The sequence below is a fragment of the Panthera tigris genome, chromosome B2 (assembly GCF_018350195.1).
Source record: "Panthera tigris isolate Pti1 chromosome B2, P.tigris_Pti1_mat1.1, whole genome shotgun sequence".
Taxonomy (NCBI): Eukaryota; Metazoa; Chordata; class Mammalia; order Carnivora; family Felidae; genus Panthera; species Panthera tigris.
The window spans coordinates 93,963,333-93,980,483 of NC_056664.1; the positions used below are offsets into that span (position 1 = coordinate 93,963,333).

The window sequence follows — 17,151 nt, forward strand, 5'->3', positions numbered from 1 at the left end:
TTGATTGATGCCTTTTACCACAAACAGCTGAAAAGAACATATTTACACACACCCGTTTATTTGTTCTGCACTAATTAGAATTTATATTTAGTTGTTTACTATGGGGAGGAGGTGTAAAGATAGGTGCATTCTGTGGATTTTCAAAGCTTTTAGATTCAGAATCCCCACATTTTAGTTTGTGTGAAACAGTATTAGAGTTAGAGGAGTGTGGGCATGTTTGGAGATCTGGGAGGGGGATTGCGGGTAAGGTGGGGGAGGGTCAACCCGGTAGCTTTGCCGAAGGGAAGTGGTATCTGTACAGTTTCTCCGTAAACTGCTTGTTTAAGAAAATGGGGGGTGGGGTGGGGGAAAGAGTGGTGGTGCATTTTAATGTTTCAGAGACGGGGTATGTTTTGTATTTTAAAGGAAGTAAGGCATTTCTAGTGGATCTATAATATTTACTGTAGTATTCGATGAGGGCGGTGATATTGGCGTCAGCGTCCAGTCATCAACAATCGTTTGAATCAATTTGAAAGGTAAAGGGTAAGCGTTTTGAAACTGGGGCCGGCCAGAGAAGGGATGGAAGGAGCCTAATCCGTTATTAAATTTTCGCTTCTTCGACTCTTCTGTCCATTGGCGGTGGACTTTTTAAATGTCAGGGTCCAATCAGTATGATACGAATTTACCTTTTCTACTCCACTTGTCCCCTTTCTTCTCCCCTCCCCCCGCCCGTGCCCGCTTTTTTTCCTCTCCCCCCCCCCCCTTTCTCTGGCTCTGCTGCAGCCTGTGCTGGCGCTCCCCTCCCCCTCCCTGCCCTACGTCGTCTTGCTCTTGGGGAACAATCGCCACTGATTGAGGTTCACTCTATGTTAGGCTGGAAAACTGGGCTGTTATTTAGGAAGTCATTAATCACATCTCCTCCCCCGGAAAGAGATGGCGGAGAAACCTGTGAAGTACAATTCCCCGTTCAAAATGTTCCGAGATGATGAACCAAAACATAAATTGAGTACATGAACGTGCTAGCGATTTTTCCAGCAAGATCTAATTTTAAATCTAAAAAAATTTCGGGGCACGATCAGGGAAATGTGTGCTTTGGTCTTATTGTAGGTGTATGTTACTATTATCTCAAGTTTCATGGAGATGTAATTAGGTTTAATTAGGTCCTTTGTAAATTACACATTTTCCTCTCAGAATTGAGTTAAATATGAATTTCTTTGCCCCAAGCAGGTTGACTGTTACGGAGCAGCTGACTTCTTAGGGGAGAAACAGCGTAACATTGGTTGCTTTATTTAGAGGACTTTTTCCCCCTAAATGAGATTATTTAGACAGGCTTGTGTGTAAGGCACGCGTGTGCACATATATGACCGTGCCGTTTTTTCTAAATCGACGATTCACAAGGACCCTCCATTGTGTCTAAGTAAAAGCACGAAATCAGCATTCTGATTTATCGCAAAGAAGCGTCCCAAATTGTCTTTAAGATAACATGTTTGAGTTTTTCATGTTCATTCATAAATTATTTTGATGTCAGCATAGATGAAATGGCGATTGGTTATCTCTTCCTCTTGCCAGCCCCTTAAGGATCCGAGGTGAAATTAGTAGCAAGAAAGCATGTAATTGACAAAGTCACGTGGCTCAGGGGGCCAGAAACTGGAGAGAGAAGAGAAAAAAATCAAAAGAGGGAAAGCACATTAGACCATGCGAGCTAAATTTGTGATCGCACAAAATCAAGATGTTAGATTGATTCAGAAGATCACTCCGTTCCAAAGGGAAAGTTTTCATCTCACGAGTTTGGAGCAGAGGGCCCGTGGGGCAACATGGCCGAAGGTTAATTTTCTTTTCTATTGTTTTACTGTGATTTTCTCTCTTCCTTTCTCTCCCCCCCTCCCCCTTTCCCACCCTTCTTTGCCCGTCCTCCCTTCCCCTTTTACCCCAATACTGGGCATTACCCCCACTCCCCATCGCGCAATGGGGCTTTCTGCAACCTATTGTTATAGATCTCCAAAAATGTTTTGTACCGCCCACACTGATTCACAACTTGAAAAGCTTTCAGGGGGCTATTGTTTGAATTGTTTGAGTGTGATTAAGCGCAGTTTCAGTTAGTGAGCCCGAGAAAACTTTTATACACCTGCCCCCTCCCCCATTCCACCCCAACTTTAATTGAAAGTTATTGGGGGGAGGGGAATGCACATTGCAAATAACCCTGGATTCACTACCGCTGCATGTGTATTAACTAGCTCTAACCATCTTCACGATTTCTCTTTTCTCCTCGTGCCCGCCGGAGAGAATAGTTACGCCGAAATTTTCTTTTTGTAAATGGGACGAGTGTTAAACCAGCAATATGCAAGTAAAGTATCGCATGCTGTAATCGTAATATGTGGCCGAAAAAAATGGAGTTAAATGAAAAAGTACACGTATGTACAGAAAAGTGGAAGTTGATGTGATCGATAGAGCAGTGTGGCTCCCTCCTCCCCCGCTTCCCCTTTTAACCCTTTCATTTTAAATATTTTCTGTAGAAGAAAAGAATCAACCTTTATTGGAGTTTCTTTCTGTTTCCTTCCCCCACCCCCCACCCCCCACCCCCAAGCAGTTTTTTTCTCTTTCAACGAACAGTTTGGGAATACAGACTAACTGACTTTTTTTTTGTCCTGTTCTACTCAGGCGGGGCAGGCAAAGGTGGTGGTGAAGGGCCCGGGAAGCTGCCGGAGCAGGCAGAGGAGGAATCCCAGGTTTTGCACGGAACTGGCCACTGTAAGTGGTTCAATGTGCGAATGGGATTTGGATTCATCTCCATGATAAACCGAGAGGGAAGCCCCTTGGATATTCCAGTCGATGTGTTTGTGCACCAAGTAAGCCAAACTTTTTCCCCCTCTTCTCCTTTTACCATGTGCAGGATTTGGTCAGTAGTTTTGTCGGTGGTCATACGCTGAAAGACAAAATCTTCCTTGCAGTCAGGAGTTAATCCGGTATGTGTATGGACCCCTTACTGGGTATCTTTTCCTAAACAGAAAATGAAATCTTTGAAATTTCACCGCTTGGCTGCTGGTTGACTTTATTAGCAAGTTCTCCTCTTCATTCGACAGCGAAATTGCTGTAGTGTAGCTTCCGGTGTTCTCGGTTACAATATACTTCGTCGTCTGTGCCTAGTGAATGAATGGGGAAATGAATGAAGAAACAGGGATCACTTAAGTTTAAAAAAGCAAACAAACAAACTTTTGCTATTGTAGGACACCTTTTAGACATCTTTAGTCACACCAGCTTCCCCTATTATATTTCTGCCTCCCTGGTAGTCGTTTGTAGGTTTAAATAAAAATAATTTGATTTCACAGTAAAATAAGATAGAACACTATTGGTCTACCATGGATTTGATGAAATGCCCAAGGATAGGTTGGTTGGTAGTCAGACATTTAGAAATGTGCTCCCTTTTAGGGCATAGGTCCAAGGAGACTGTCTCTTTAAGAAACTGAACTCAAAAAAGCATGTGGCCAGCTGTGGCTCTAGCTTGTGTGTCTAAAATGTGCTAGTCTGCCACTTTGGGTAAATTTCCACCATTGCTTATATTGTGTTGTAATTTTTTTAAGATGCTTAAATACCAAACAGAATGTCATTGCTTATCATTTTCAAAAATTTACCCAGAAACAAGTAAATTAATACCTCTTCCATTTTTACTCCTCTCTATTGCTTAATCTCATCATAGTAAAAAAAATATATATTTATAATTTGCAGGTTTGATTATTGCATTGAAAGAAGTTAATTCTCTGTAATGAATCCTTAGGAGTAAAGGGATTTAAGACCAAAGAGGTTTGTTTTGGCTTGACATTTAAGTATTAAAAATTGAATGAATGGCATTCAGTACCACAGGTTGCCTGACAGATACATGGAGAAAATAGTATACTTTTATGAAAATTATATATTTTATTTGATACTGTATTGCACCTTCCTGGTAATATTTACAACTTCCTTTATCCCCAAGGAATATCATCTTAAAATTAAGTATATAAACAATAGAAACATATGAAACCATTCTGTTTTGATCTGTTGTCCTGTGGTGGTTGGTAGCTTCCTGACCTTGCTGCGTGGTGTATGTTTTCCTTTCCTAAAGGCCTGGCCATCATTATTGGCTGTTTACATGTGGAAGGATCAGCATAATCTGTGAATTGAAACAGGGTTTAAATATGTAAATAGAAGTCCATAGACAGGCTACTGGATTTTATGCCTCCTACTTTATATTGTAAAATGAACCTACATTTTCAGCTTTTTCCCTCCCTAGACTGAATGACTTGAAATCATTGACAAATTCATTTTCTCTCAGGCTCTGGCTTTCCCCACTTTGAACCTTCTTTAGGTTGTTAAATTGTTCTTTACGATCTCATAAATTTGTTTTATAGATGAATGAAAAAAAATAGCCCTTTTCTTCTTTGATCACACCTTGTTATAATTTGGTTTTCTATGTTTTCCTTTTAATATTTTCAAATGCTAGACATTTTATTAACCAATATTAATGTTGAGAGCCACAAGACATCCAAACTTAAGGTATTTAAGGATTATATGTTGGTAAACATATGTATGTCCACTGAATTATGAAATACCCTATTGTGGGAAAAGTTTTATTTATAGATTGTAAACAGTTTCTAGAGTACAACTATAGATTATTAACATTCAATTGCTTTAATCCTCTGTTACAAGTCATGTATTTACTTAAAAACGTATTAAAATGGGGAGATAAAATGTATTTTTCAGGAGGATCTATCTAGATACATTCTTGGGAAGAAGTATGTAAAAAAGTTGATAAAACTTAAGTATTAGCATTTTTGTGATGTAAAAAAAGAGCAGTGATATTCTTTAAATTTGAAATTAGAAAGTGATACTTTAGGGAGTTTTTTTGATGGCTACAGTACTCGTTTTTTGAAATATGTTTCACTTTTTCACTAGGGAAAATTATTGCTTTATTTTTTTCTTCTTGATTTTAGGCTTTGGGAGGAATTTCTGTCTTCTATTGGGACTTACACAAATTTCATATAAATCATATGAATAATTGTTCTGAAAAAGGCAGAATCCTACAGATTGTAGCCAGGCAATTTCAAGTAACAATTAGATGGTCGTAAATGATCTGTGCAGGTATCTTGTCAGCATCACTTACACAATCAGGTTGCAATTCAGGACCATTTTACAAGAGTTTTTAAAATACTTTTAAAATCATTCTTTTATTGCCATTTTTACTGTACGAGAATTTTTGAAAGCATACCACATTAATGTATCATTCAAATTAATTTTTTCCCTGTTATGTCTATGTGCAATTTTGTTATAAAAGAATAAGCATTGTAGATAATTAGGAATTTTAAATGTTTAACTGTACAATATCATTATTTTAAATACATGCAATTTCTTTTTGAGTATTCAGAAGTACACGTGTCATTGGATTTTTTTAAGTATTATGAAACATTTTTAATAGTATATATTTGGGGAAATGAAAAAATAATTTTAGTTTAATATAATATTTAAAAATTTATGCCAAGGCTCCCAGGATTTTTTTCTCTTGAAAAGATATTAACTACAGATACTTCAATAATAAATAAATATATAAAAAACATACAATTAAATAGGAATAGCAAAAAAATCCTGACTGCAAAGAACTGCACATCAAAAACAATTTAGTTGCTATGAAATGAAGATACGTATATATTGTTCAGTTGCTATGAAATGAAGATATGCATGTGTACTTTTAAAATAGAGCTGTACATTCTTACATAATTCTACTTAAAGTATGTTTGCAAGAATACAGTCAGACTTTCTTCTAGTCTCTGTAATGTCACCAACTTCTCAAAAATAAACATATGACTTAGCTAATGTACCTTCCCTGTCCTTAATTGTTGATAAATGCAGTGAGGACTCTGCTGTTTGAGGATGGTGTGTGACCATTGGTGGTTTAAAATGTCAGTCTTATTTGACTTCCTAATACTGTGATTTAAATGGTCATATGATTATGGATTGGTAATAATTATATGTATTCTGACACATTAATATGGAAACCTGATAGTGTTTAATAATATTTGTAAAAACTTACAAGAATGTGTAAATATTTTGTGAATTTCCTTAGAGCTTATTGCTTTCGAGTTGTTCCTTAAAATATTTAATGTTTAAAATTTGACAGTTTTCATGATGACTTATTTGTAATTAGGGTATATTTGTAGGAATTTCTTACTTTAGAATCCAGTGCAAAACACAGAGATTAGTCTTTCAATTGAAGTAAGAATATGCATACATGGTTAATACAGATTTGTAAGTCTAGGTTACTAGTAAGGTGATGTCATCAATGTACAGTTAGTGTGTAAGTGTTAATAATTAATAACTTCTATTAGTTTATTATTAACAGTTAAAAAAATTGCATCCACAGGTTGTGGGATAACATGTTTAAATTACTTGGAAAGTTCTCTTGTAACTTTTTGAAATGTTATAAACTTTGATAGGACTTAAATATTTGATAATATTTTAGATAAGTCACATGATAATTAAAAGGAGATCCTTTTGGAGAGGGGCAGTGTTACCCAGTAACTACCTGTTGATGTTTATTATCATTTACGTTTTCTTTACATAAATTTTGATACTTATTTCCAAATAAATATTCTCTCTCTCAATGAGATAAACTTTATTTTGTTCAGGGGAGGGATAGAATCCGTTCTCCTTACTGCCCTCTCTTCAGCTCACTTGCATAATATTTTCTTTGTTTGTTAGTTATATATTTGGAATTCTTTGCCATCAATTATGGTATACAGAATTTTTAACATAAATGTATTTCATCTATTTCACTACTTATGTAAGAATTTCTTCTCAAAGGGAGTAATTTCAAAATGACTAATTCACCTACCATTACTTGATAGGCTTAAATACGTATTAATAATTTGGTTGGAATTCTTAATTTACCTTTCAAATATGTTGACATTTTCATCTTATGCTCTTTATTTCTGGTTTGTAGTTTGATCTTAATGGAAAACACAATTGTCCATATTACGGCGATTTTATATATTTTATGTTCCTTTTATTACTTTGTTCAGAAAACATCTCAAAGTAATGGAAACAGAAGAAATAAGAATAATTACTGTAACAGATAAATTTAAAGCATTTTTATTAATAGTATAGGGTATAAAAACATTTGGAGATTAACAGTTTTTAAATATATGAACATTTGAAATATATGCAGTTCAGTTGATGAAGAATAGAGTTCATGTCTCAGTGATTAATTAATTATACAATTTATGAAAACATTTACTCCAGTGTGTTCATGTTTAAGGATTTTTCATAGTATTTCATCACCAACTTATTAGTCATCTTTGTTTTTATCGTAGTTTGGCATGAAAACATTTTTCACATGTAGAATAGATGTGATTATTATTATTCTCGGGACTCTTGAAAATGTCAGTTTCAAAAATTATTTAGACAAAGTAAAATCCTGGAAATTAAAAAAATATCATATAACAGAGCTCATTTGTTAGCGAGTTATGTATAATTTCATATTTGAAAATGGTTCCTAATGCTACCAGGTTTTCAAGATGATTTGCCCAATTTGGAAGAATCCCAAACGAAATAAAGCTATTTAATCATAAAATCATATTTGAAGTCATTTAAATCCAAATTTTATGACTTTTATTGTCTTTACAGATATTGGATACTTCTGATTTTCAAATGCTGGTCCATTTTCAAGACCCTTTTTTGTTTACTTCTAAAAAGATACTTTTATTCTAATTCAGTTTAAACATGAAGTATGAATTGGGAACATTTAAGACAGTCTTCATGTTAAATAGTATTGATGAATATCAACTATACTTCAATAAAAATGAATAAAGATCATTGTTGTCTTAGATATTTTCCTCATTTTTGATTCTTCTTTTTTAAAAGACTTCACAAAAAATGAAGGCAATAAATCAAAGGATTGTTTTTTAAACAAATACGTAAGAGAGAAACAACTTACTTGTGGCATGACAACTTTAACCTACCTTTAACTGATCTTAGAATGCTTGGTTTTCATAAAAAGTTAACAACTTCTTTTTTGCCTGCATTCAACATGGTAGATAAAAAGTGAGTTTATTGTTGTAAATTTTGTTGTTTTGGGGCAGCAAGGAACCCTTATTATTTAAATTTGCCAGAATTCTTTCTGTTCAGAAATTACATAGATATTGCAGATGGTTTTTTTGTTTATCTTAACTGAGTAGTTCTTTTGGTATTGTGATTAACCTAAAAGTTTGGAGTTAAAAATGTGGTGTGCTGTGTTTTTATTTCTAATCCAAGTATAACCTAAGCAAATAAAGTGAGGATATTTCTGATTAGTTAAACTGGAAATGTATTACTTTAAGGTATGATATTCTTTGGACTTGATTTGGAACTACATGTGAAATAAAATACTTTCTTATTATCAGTTCTTTATATCTTGAGATATTTCTCACTGAATTTTAAGTAACAAGAAATTCAGTATATAGTTCAGTATATAGTTATTATAGGTTATGGCATTGTAACATAAACAGTCCATAGAAACATAAATGGTTTACATTTTTCTCTAAAATAATTTGATTATAACATCTTCTGATATTGAAAAGTTCACAGTAATATATTTAAGAAAGTACATTGTGGATCAGTAAGGTACATTTAAAAATTGTCTTTTAATGAGTGCTTCTATTAAAAGAGTAACGAAAATATTTGTTGTATTGCATTTTGATACATCAAGATTAATCTTACTTTCCATCTAGCAACAAATTGGAAAATTATCTGAAGATTACAGCCTCCTGCCCAGTATCTAAATATTTGACTGTTTGGAGATGCTGTCTAGCATAAGACTCATAGATTTAGTCTTATCTTTCTTTCCACAATCAGTGGCAAATTGGAGTAATTAATACCTGACTTTTCAGGATGTTGTGAAGTATAGAGATAACTGTCATATAATTTGCCTGGCAAGTGTGTTTAACAAACTAAACTGTAAACAAGTCCTTGTCACAACAAAATCACAGATAGGTTATTTTCAGTGGCATATATTCATAGTAGAAAATTAAGTGGGTACCTTCTTTTATGTGCTCTCTTTAAAATTGGGCAAAATGTGTTGTATAATGTTAATAGCTTAATCTCCATTGCAGTGAACTACAAAGCATTTTATTATAATTTTATGGCATAAAATATTGTGTAATATTGTTGAAAATACCAGGATATAAATTGAGATGTGGGAATGACTTGGTTACATAGATTGTTTTAATAGTTTTATCATGAGATTTTACCTGAGTATTTAGTTGTACATATCCAGTTGTGTATTCTTCAGTGTAAGCTGAGGGAAAAAATACTGTTTTAAGTAGACCTGCTGCAATAATTTAATACTTTTTGCTCTAATACTAATTATTTAGTCCTTGTGAGGTACTGTACAGTGGCAGAGCTTCTAGTCAAAAAGATCACTGTTGAAATCCCAGTTTATTGTTTGTAGGGAAAGTGAGTAACCTTGTCAGTGTCTCAGGGTCCTGTAAAGGGAGGGGACAAAGCGGTGACCACTTTAGTATAGGGTTATTATGAGGATTAAATGTTATTACACATGTAGAGCATTTAACACTGAGCCTGGCAGAGAGTAAAGGCTCAGTGATGTTTGTTGTACATAGTTAGCATTTCTAAGAAGAGGTAGTGTGGTAGAGTAAGGGATAAAGCATCAGAAACGAAGGTTTAGATCTGGCTCTGCCACTTGGTGGTTTTCTTACTTCTGACTAGTCACTTCCTCTGAGCTTCAGTGTTCCCATGGGTGAAATGTGTTCAATAATATTTTTTCTCCCTATTTTTGTGGGTTAGGGTAAGGGTTCATTGAGGTAGTACACATGAAAATAATTTAAGAATTGTAACAGTACCGGGTTTTCGTTTTAATCTTTATTTTGAGCACTGCATTTTTACTTATACCCTCATCACAAAAATTATCAGAGGTTTTGAAAGGTAATAAGCTCATGTCATTTATTTTTTTGCCTTGTCTGCTTATTGAAGTATAATATATAGAATAAAATTCACCAAATTTAAGTATACAGTTAGATGAGTTTTGACAAATTATGTAACCGCCACCACAGTCATTTCATCACCCCAAAAAGTTCCCTTGTGTCCATTTGTAGTCACCCTGGAAGACAAGAGGTTCAGTTATTCTATATGATTATTGATAGGTCATAGTAACTGGTTAACTCACCTGACTCTTTTTGTTACCTTAGACCTAAGCTACAATTCAGTTATCAAATACAGTCTGAACTTATCTGAATTATGCAAATTACCTTTCTACTAGTAGTTTCTGTGTTTGTGAAAGTGAGATTAATTAGTATGCATTTCACTGATCTTCAGTCTTAATTTCATTTATCCTTATGGTACTTTTTTATGCAGCAGAAACTCATTGTTTACCTAAAGAGCATAATTAGGTTTATTGATACTCATATTTCTTTTCAGAAATTTAATGAATTTATATCTCAACTGAGTAAACATTCTTAGAGGTGTAAATTGACAAGATGGTTTATTGTATAAAAGTACGGACTTGTAAGAAAACGGTTACTCTAGAAAGTTCCTGGCTCGATGTCTATTCAGCTACTTTGTTATCGATCACATAGTAGGTGTAAAGCACTGTTGGATGATAGATTTGCAAGTTCTGCTCTCCAGGGGCACCTGGGTGGCTCAGTCAGTTAAACTTCCAACTCTTGATTTTGGTTCAGGTCATGACCTCACAGTTTCTAGAGTTGGAGCCCCACGCTGGGGCTCTGCACTGACAGTGTGGATCTTCCTTGGGACTCTGACTCTCCCTCTCTCTCTGCCCTTCCCATGCTCACACTGTCTCTGTCTCTCAAAATAAATAAATAAACTTAAAAAAAAAAAGAGTTCTGCTCTCCAGTTTGCTATATATTCTTTTTATTTTCTTCTTCGCAGAATCTTTAATATGATCTTTCCAATTCTCATTCTTTTTATATGAGGTACAAAAGCAGTGGATCATTTTTTTCCATTGACTATTCACTTTCTTTTTATAAATCTAGTTACACAATGTCTGTCCATTTAATTTGGGGGAAAACTCTGATAAAACAATAAATGTTACTTTTCAGATTTTGAGCTAAATACAGCGATTTTTCATGTCTTAAAATACATAGTTTTCAGATTTCATATGTAAAAACTATCTTTACCAATGCTTAGAATCATTTCATTGTGCTTTTAATAATACACTTAACTTTTACCAGCTGCTTTACCCTTTTGTTATAACAGTCTACTTTTTTTTAAAAAAGCCCACTTTCATTTATTACTTTGTTAATCTTAAAGTTGTCATTTATTTCAAAGTCTTTTAAGTGTAATTTGCTAATAACCTTAAGATTTTTATTAAGTTTTATTGTGCTATGTATGTAAAATTCAAATTAATTTTACTCCGGCCACGATTTCTTCATGACTGTTTATTTCCTTAAGCTTTGTAAACAGTTGCGTAGGCCATTAATGATAGTAGCTAGAATGTTCCCAGATACTATATGCTTAAATTCTGTTATCTTAACATTTTCTTCATTCAGTTGAATTCTTTATCCTTAGTTCAGTCTGTAACAGAAGTCTGACAACACAGGTTGTATCTGTTGCTTTAAATACTTAGTGAATCAGTGATATATTGTGGAGTTTGGAATGAATTCTATCAACTGTTTTTCCAAAGTAGGATTTTAATAATACATCAATTTGCTTATAGTATGGAAACGCTTATATTTGGAGACTAATTCCACCTTCAACAACATCCTTAAATAGATTAAATGATATTAGAAACACATACCTAACACAGTTCTATGTAAGCCATACATTTACAAAGATAAATGAATAAATTTTTTCAATTTTAACAAGTGAAAAAAAAAACCTTCTCTTTTTAGGACTGGTTAAACTATGAGTCAGAAATTTAATCAGAGTATTGAGTTCATTTATTTAACTCTCTAATTAAAATTTTTAGTTGAATACTAAATCTAAGGACAGTTGGACTTGCACGTTTGTCCCTTTCACTGTTTCCTCCCCCATGCCATTGAAGGATTTTGAATGGTGAGGAATTTGCGCCCTTTGGCTCAGGTTGCAGACCCACTTGATCAAGCCAGAGAAGCTGGGGTCAGAACTATTCATTGCTTATCTTTTCCTTGGGCCACTTGTAAATCCTGCCTTTCTGCTCTGTAAAAAATCTCTTTCTATCAGACTTATAATAAAGCCTGGAGTTTAAATATGGGCATAATAGTTGATGCTTGATTGTGACTCTACGTGGGTTGATTTCACTAATTTAGAAGTTTTTCACTGCATTGCAGCTTATTTGGTGTGTATAATGTTATTTAAATATATGTTCTTTCATAAGATATTGTAAAAGCACGCCGTCAGGAACGAGTGTGATGATATGATATTCCATCAGGTTGAGATTTTATGCCTTTGAAATGTAGTGATTATCTTTAAGTAAATTGAATTAGTTAATTTCAATCAGATCTATTAAAAAAAATCCCAAAATATTTATTTTGTTTTCATGTGCCTAATTTCTAGCATTTATACTGACATTTAAAATTTGCTCGAATCAACTATAGTACAAGTTTGTTAACTTTATCAATAATGGTGTGAAGACTTTAAATATAGAGTCAGGTTTAAACAAACACAAAACACTTTGTTCTTATCTCAGCATCCCTTAAAAGTATACAGCTCTAGTTCAGGACCTCAGGACCACCCATCACCCAGGACATTGGATACTCCTATTTATTCAAGAAGCTTGCGAAGTATCTGTGTGCCAGTGGGGGGATGGTGTGTGTATCTGTGTAGGGAATCACAGTTAGGTGATTTTACCCCAACAAAAGCAGCAACATTGTTTATAAACTGAATTATGTCCCTGTAGAATTTTCTAGTTGTGGAAACTAAGTTACATTAAGTGCCTGTTATTTTCTGTAAGCTTTGGTTGCAATTTTCACATTTTTGATGCTTTCAGAAGGTTAAAGTGGGCCCCCATTAAGATTAACCTCAATCCATTACAGCTTTTTGGCTTGCAGGCCCCACCCATTGGCCTTGGATAGCTAATACCAAGCTTTTGTTTCTTCCTGTAGAAAGGAAAGGAAAGAAAACTGTTCTTTCTCTTTCATTGTGTAAGTCATGTGACTTCCCTTTTGGTTAGTTACAGATAGGATGGAAGTGAATCTCAAAATGAATAAGATATCAAAAGTTTTATGTTTGGATGAAATATTTGTTGAAATATTATTGAATTCATGTGTTTTATGCATTAAAATATTTGTTTTTGAACAGCTATACCTCATTTGACGTTCATGCTGCTGTTTTTTTTAGGAAGCCAAAAAAAGATATTAAATAGATTTTTAAAATAAAATAATACTCATCTTTTTATCTACATTGTGGTAGTTTCTTAGTGTACTTATTTTTCTGTTATCTTTTGGCATCTATTTGGGGTTTCTGAATTGTAGCTTATCCTCAGAACTCACAGTGTAAAGAAAACAGGGGTGGTGTTTGGGATGATTTATCAAGGAAAAATTGCTGGTAGGAAAAGAAGAAAGAAATGTGTTATAGGACTGCATGTAAATGTAAGAAGAAATGAATTGTATATATTTTCTCTTGTTCCTCTTCCATTTAATCTCTTGCTAATAATAAGCAGTATAGCTGGCTGTTTGGGAGAAAATGCTATTGAGCTCTTAGGCTATTAATATCAATAGACAAATGTTTTACTATGAAGTTAGATAATATGAGGATAAATGTTGATATTTAGTTCTAATTTGGTGATTTAGTCATGATGTTATGATTTAGTATGGAACATTAAATAGTTAATCTTTAAAGTTATTTTTGTTTGTCCTTAAACTTTTTAAATATTTAAATTATCTTTTAGTAAATAGTATAGCTGCCACCAAATAATAAGTAAAATGTTGGAGACAATGGTAGTTTTAAGAGTATCATCTCAAAGATTTTTAAAATATAGTGTTCTTTGGCACATATTTCTAAGCACGTTAATACTTTTAAAAGACTTTTGAGAAGAATACTATTTTAAAATCTAGGATGTGTTTTTATTTAAAATATTTTATTTCAATAAAATGTTCCAGACTGTCCTTCCATTAAGAAAAGCATTGTTTCTTACATTTTTATAGTGTCATAGATCTTAAAGGACAGTGATATTTAATCCAATGATTCTGTTATCAATCCAGGATGACTTGGTTAATTAGATTTGAAAATATGAAAAATTTGTAGAGATATAGAAAATCTTCTTAAGTTTCTATTAATAATGGTAGGTTATCAGCTTTTCAATAACAGGGATCTGGTATGAAGTCTGTAATTAATGTGTTGGTCCATGCTTTAGTGACATTAAAATTTATAGCAAGTGATTTATTTTGCATGTGTTTTGCAATTGAATATTTCAGTTTCTGCCTAATTAATTCATGTAAATATTTATTGACATTTTATTTAATGTTTCAACTGTCACTACAATTTTGCTTTGGGGAAAAGTTTAGGGTGCCTTTCTCTCTGTGATCTTCCCTCATTTACATTTGGGTAGCAAGCTATTCATAAAACACCAAGGCTATTATTAAGTGTTTAAATCTAGTATTGATATTTATTGTTGAAATAATCCATTTAGTGTCTTAGTGACACTGTAAGTTTAAATTAAAAATTAAACAAAACCTATGTTTAAAAAATTGCTACTGGGTTTTTTTGTGTGTGTGTACTACATGCTTCCCCCTCCCCAAACAAAATTTGGTATTAGAAGGCAAAAAGTTGAGCATTTTCCTTTTATAACTTTCTGGGCTTTTTTCTGCAATAATTTTTTTTTTAACTTGTACAGAGAAAAGTAACTTTTAAAATGATTTTATATGGCGTTAAGTGACTTCATGTTTGTTCAAAATAAAGCTCATTTGTGGGATTAATGCCATTTGGGGTATTGTTACTTGTTTTCATGTGGGTTACTGTGACCATATGATTCTGGATTTTCTTTCTCTGAAAATAAACTTCATAGGGCCAAGTAAATATGGGCATTTGTTTCAGTACATATTCTTTATCTTAGTGTTGGGTATTTATTTTTGGAAAGACAATTAGATTTTTTTAAATGTTAACAAATAATGTTTGGGAAATGGTCTTGTTAGGTATTGACCACTTTTCCATCCTTTCTGCCTTCACTTTTAAAAGTATCTGGTCACTATTAAACCATTAATCTGTATAAAAGTAATTCAGAATTTCTCGTGATATTTAGTGTTTGATATATATTCAATTACCCAAATTTACAGAATCCAAATGATTTTTGGAAAATCTCATAAAACATAGGAAAATGTTTTCAGAGTGAGATTTTAGTACAATAGAGTTCATTATTTTGACTTATTTTTAAAAATTTTAGCTGTAAATTGAGAAAAGAAATTACTGAAATTATTAAAGCACTGTGTTGTTCCCAAATTATTCTCTGCCCTAACACATCATTTGATCTGCCACTAGGAATTATGAAGGCCCTAAGTGGACTCTCTTTAGTCTCCTTCCCTTGTTTTTCCCCCCTCCCCCTCCTCTCGCCTATTCGGGAAGGAAGCCTGAGGCCCTAGCTCTTAGAGATACCAGGAAAAAGCAATCACTCAGCACAAAGTGTCTGTCTTTAGCAGAAGTATCATCCCTTGGAGAGGAGAATGGTTGAGAAGAGGTTAATTATAGATAATAAGAGGTTTTTCAAATTTATTCCAAGTCAATTTAAAATTTGGTTTTGGTACAGATGGATATTACTGTAGTTACTCAAAAGGAAGTCTACTTTGTCTGTTTAGGCATTAGCAAAGTCTAACCTAGTCCACTTTTCTGTCTTTACTTAGCCTTGGTTAAATCCTTTATACTTTATCCAGTGGCTATTGCCAGTAATTTTCCTAACACTGAGGAGGATGAGTTATAAACAAAAGCAATGGATGGTTAGGCAATATTAACATTTCTAAACAGTTAATGATATTTGTAGTATTTTCCTAAATTTCCAAAGAAAGTGTACATGAAATGTTTTACTCTACGTCACTGTCATCTGAAGATAATATTTTTTGTGTGTAACATACTTTTGCCTAGAGGAAGACTTTTGAATCCACAAACTGAATCATAAAATAAGCTAACAGTGAAAATAAATTGATACTGATAGATCTAGAAGTGTTGTAATTATTTCCTTAGGTTGTTCACAAAACTCTTTTTTTCCCAAGGGGAGTAAAAAATGCAGTCAGTGGGGTAAACACTATAAACTGTAAGATTGCTGAAGGGCCCAAGTTTCTTCCATTGTACTATAGGTATTTCTGCTAGCACGTCTCCATCTTACAGGGTAATCCCTTACTTAGCTCCACATGCATTTAAGCCTCTTCTCCTTGTTGACCCTGGTTTGAAAAACTTAAGCAGAATGGTAATGGAATCTCACAATTAGCCTAATGAGGATTTTAGAAGTCATAATTTAGGGATCCCTGGCTGACTCAATCAGAGGAGCCTGCAACTCTGAATCTCGGGGCCATGAGTTCGAGCCCCGCATTGGGTGTAGACATTGCTGAAATAAATAAGTACGTAAAAAAAAACCAACTCATAATTTGTATCAATAGACAATAAAAGTAAATATTACATAATACATAGTTTTTAAGGAATGAACCAAAGATAATTTGAAAATTTTAAATATTATGTACTTAAAGTGCAAATACAAAAATATAATAGCAAGTTATGTAAGGTAATATAAAAATGGTAACTTTAAGCAGTCTTTTGGATAGAATAACTTTAAAAATACAGTTAGAATGCACTTACATATTTCTTTCTATTGGTCTAACCCTTCTCCAGATAAACAGACATTTATGTTTGTTTTGTTTTGTTTTTTAGCTGCTTGATATTACTGATAAATTCCCACTACCGTATGCCTGGGGATAGACTACACCATTTGCCACCATTTGATCCTATGTCCCAGTCATCCCAAACCACTGGTATGCACCAGTGCTCCCCTCAACCCAGGCTTCTGTTCTGTCAACACAAGAATACTATAGCAATGCTGGTAATCATACCTCAGTAACAATGGCACAGAATGGTAACAGTAGTTATCATGTAACTTGTATAGAGTGCTTGCATGTGCCAAGTACTGTACTAAGCATTTTGTATCCATTAAATTTTGACTCTGAAAAAAGAGTTACTATTAATTGTCTCATTTTTACAGATGAAGAAATGATCTTAGAATGGCAGATAGCCTAA

General features: G+C 33.5%; 1 protein-coding gene across 1 annotated transcript in view; it reads left to right on the top strand.

Annotated features, from left to right (window-relative positions):
• Positions 1-1,569: 1,569 nt before the first annotated feature.
• LIN28B (lin-28 homolog B) overlaps positions 1,570-17,151 on the top strand; it is a 111,772-nt gene continuing 96,190 nt past the window's right edge. The window contains exons 1-2 of the mRNA XM_042985328.1: positions 1,570-1,803; positions 2,638-2,825. Of these exons, the coding sequence (XP_042841262.1) occupies positions 1,794-1,803; positions 2,638-2,825 (198 nt within the window). The 5' untranslated portion in view covers positions 1,570-1,793. The remainder of the gene's footprint in view (positions 1,804-2,637; positions 2,826-17,151) is intronic.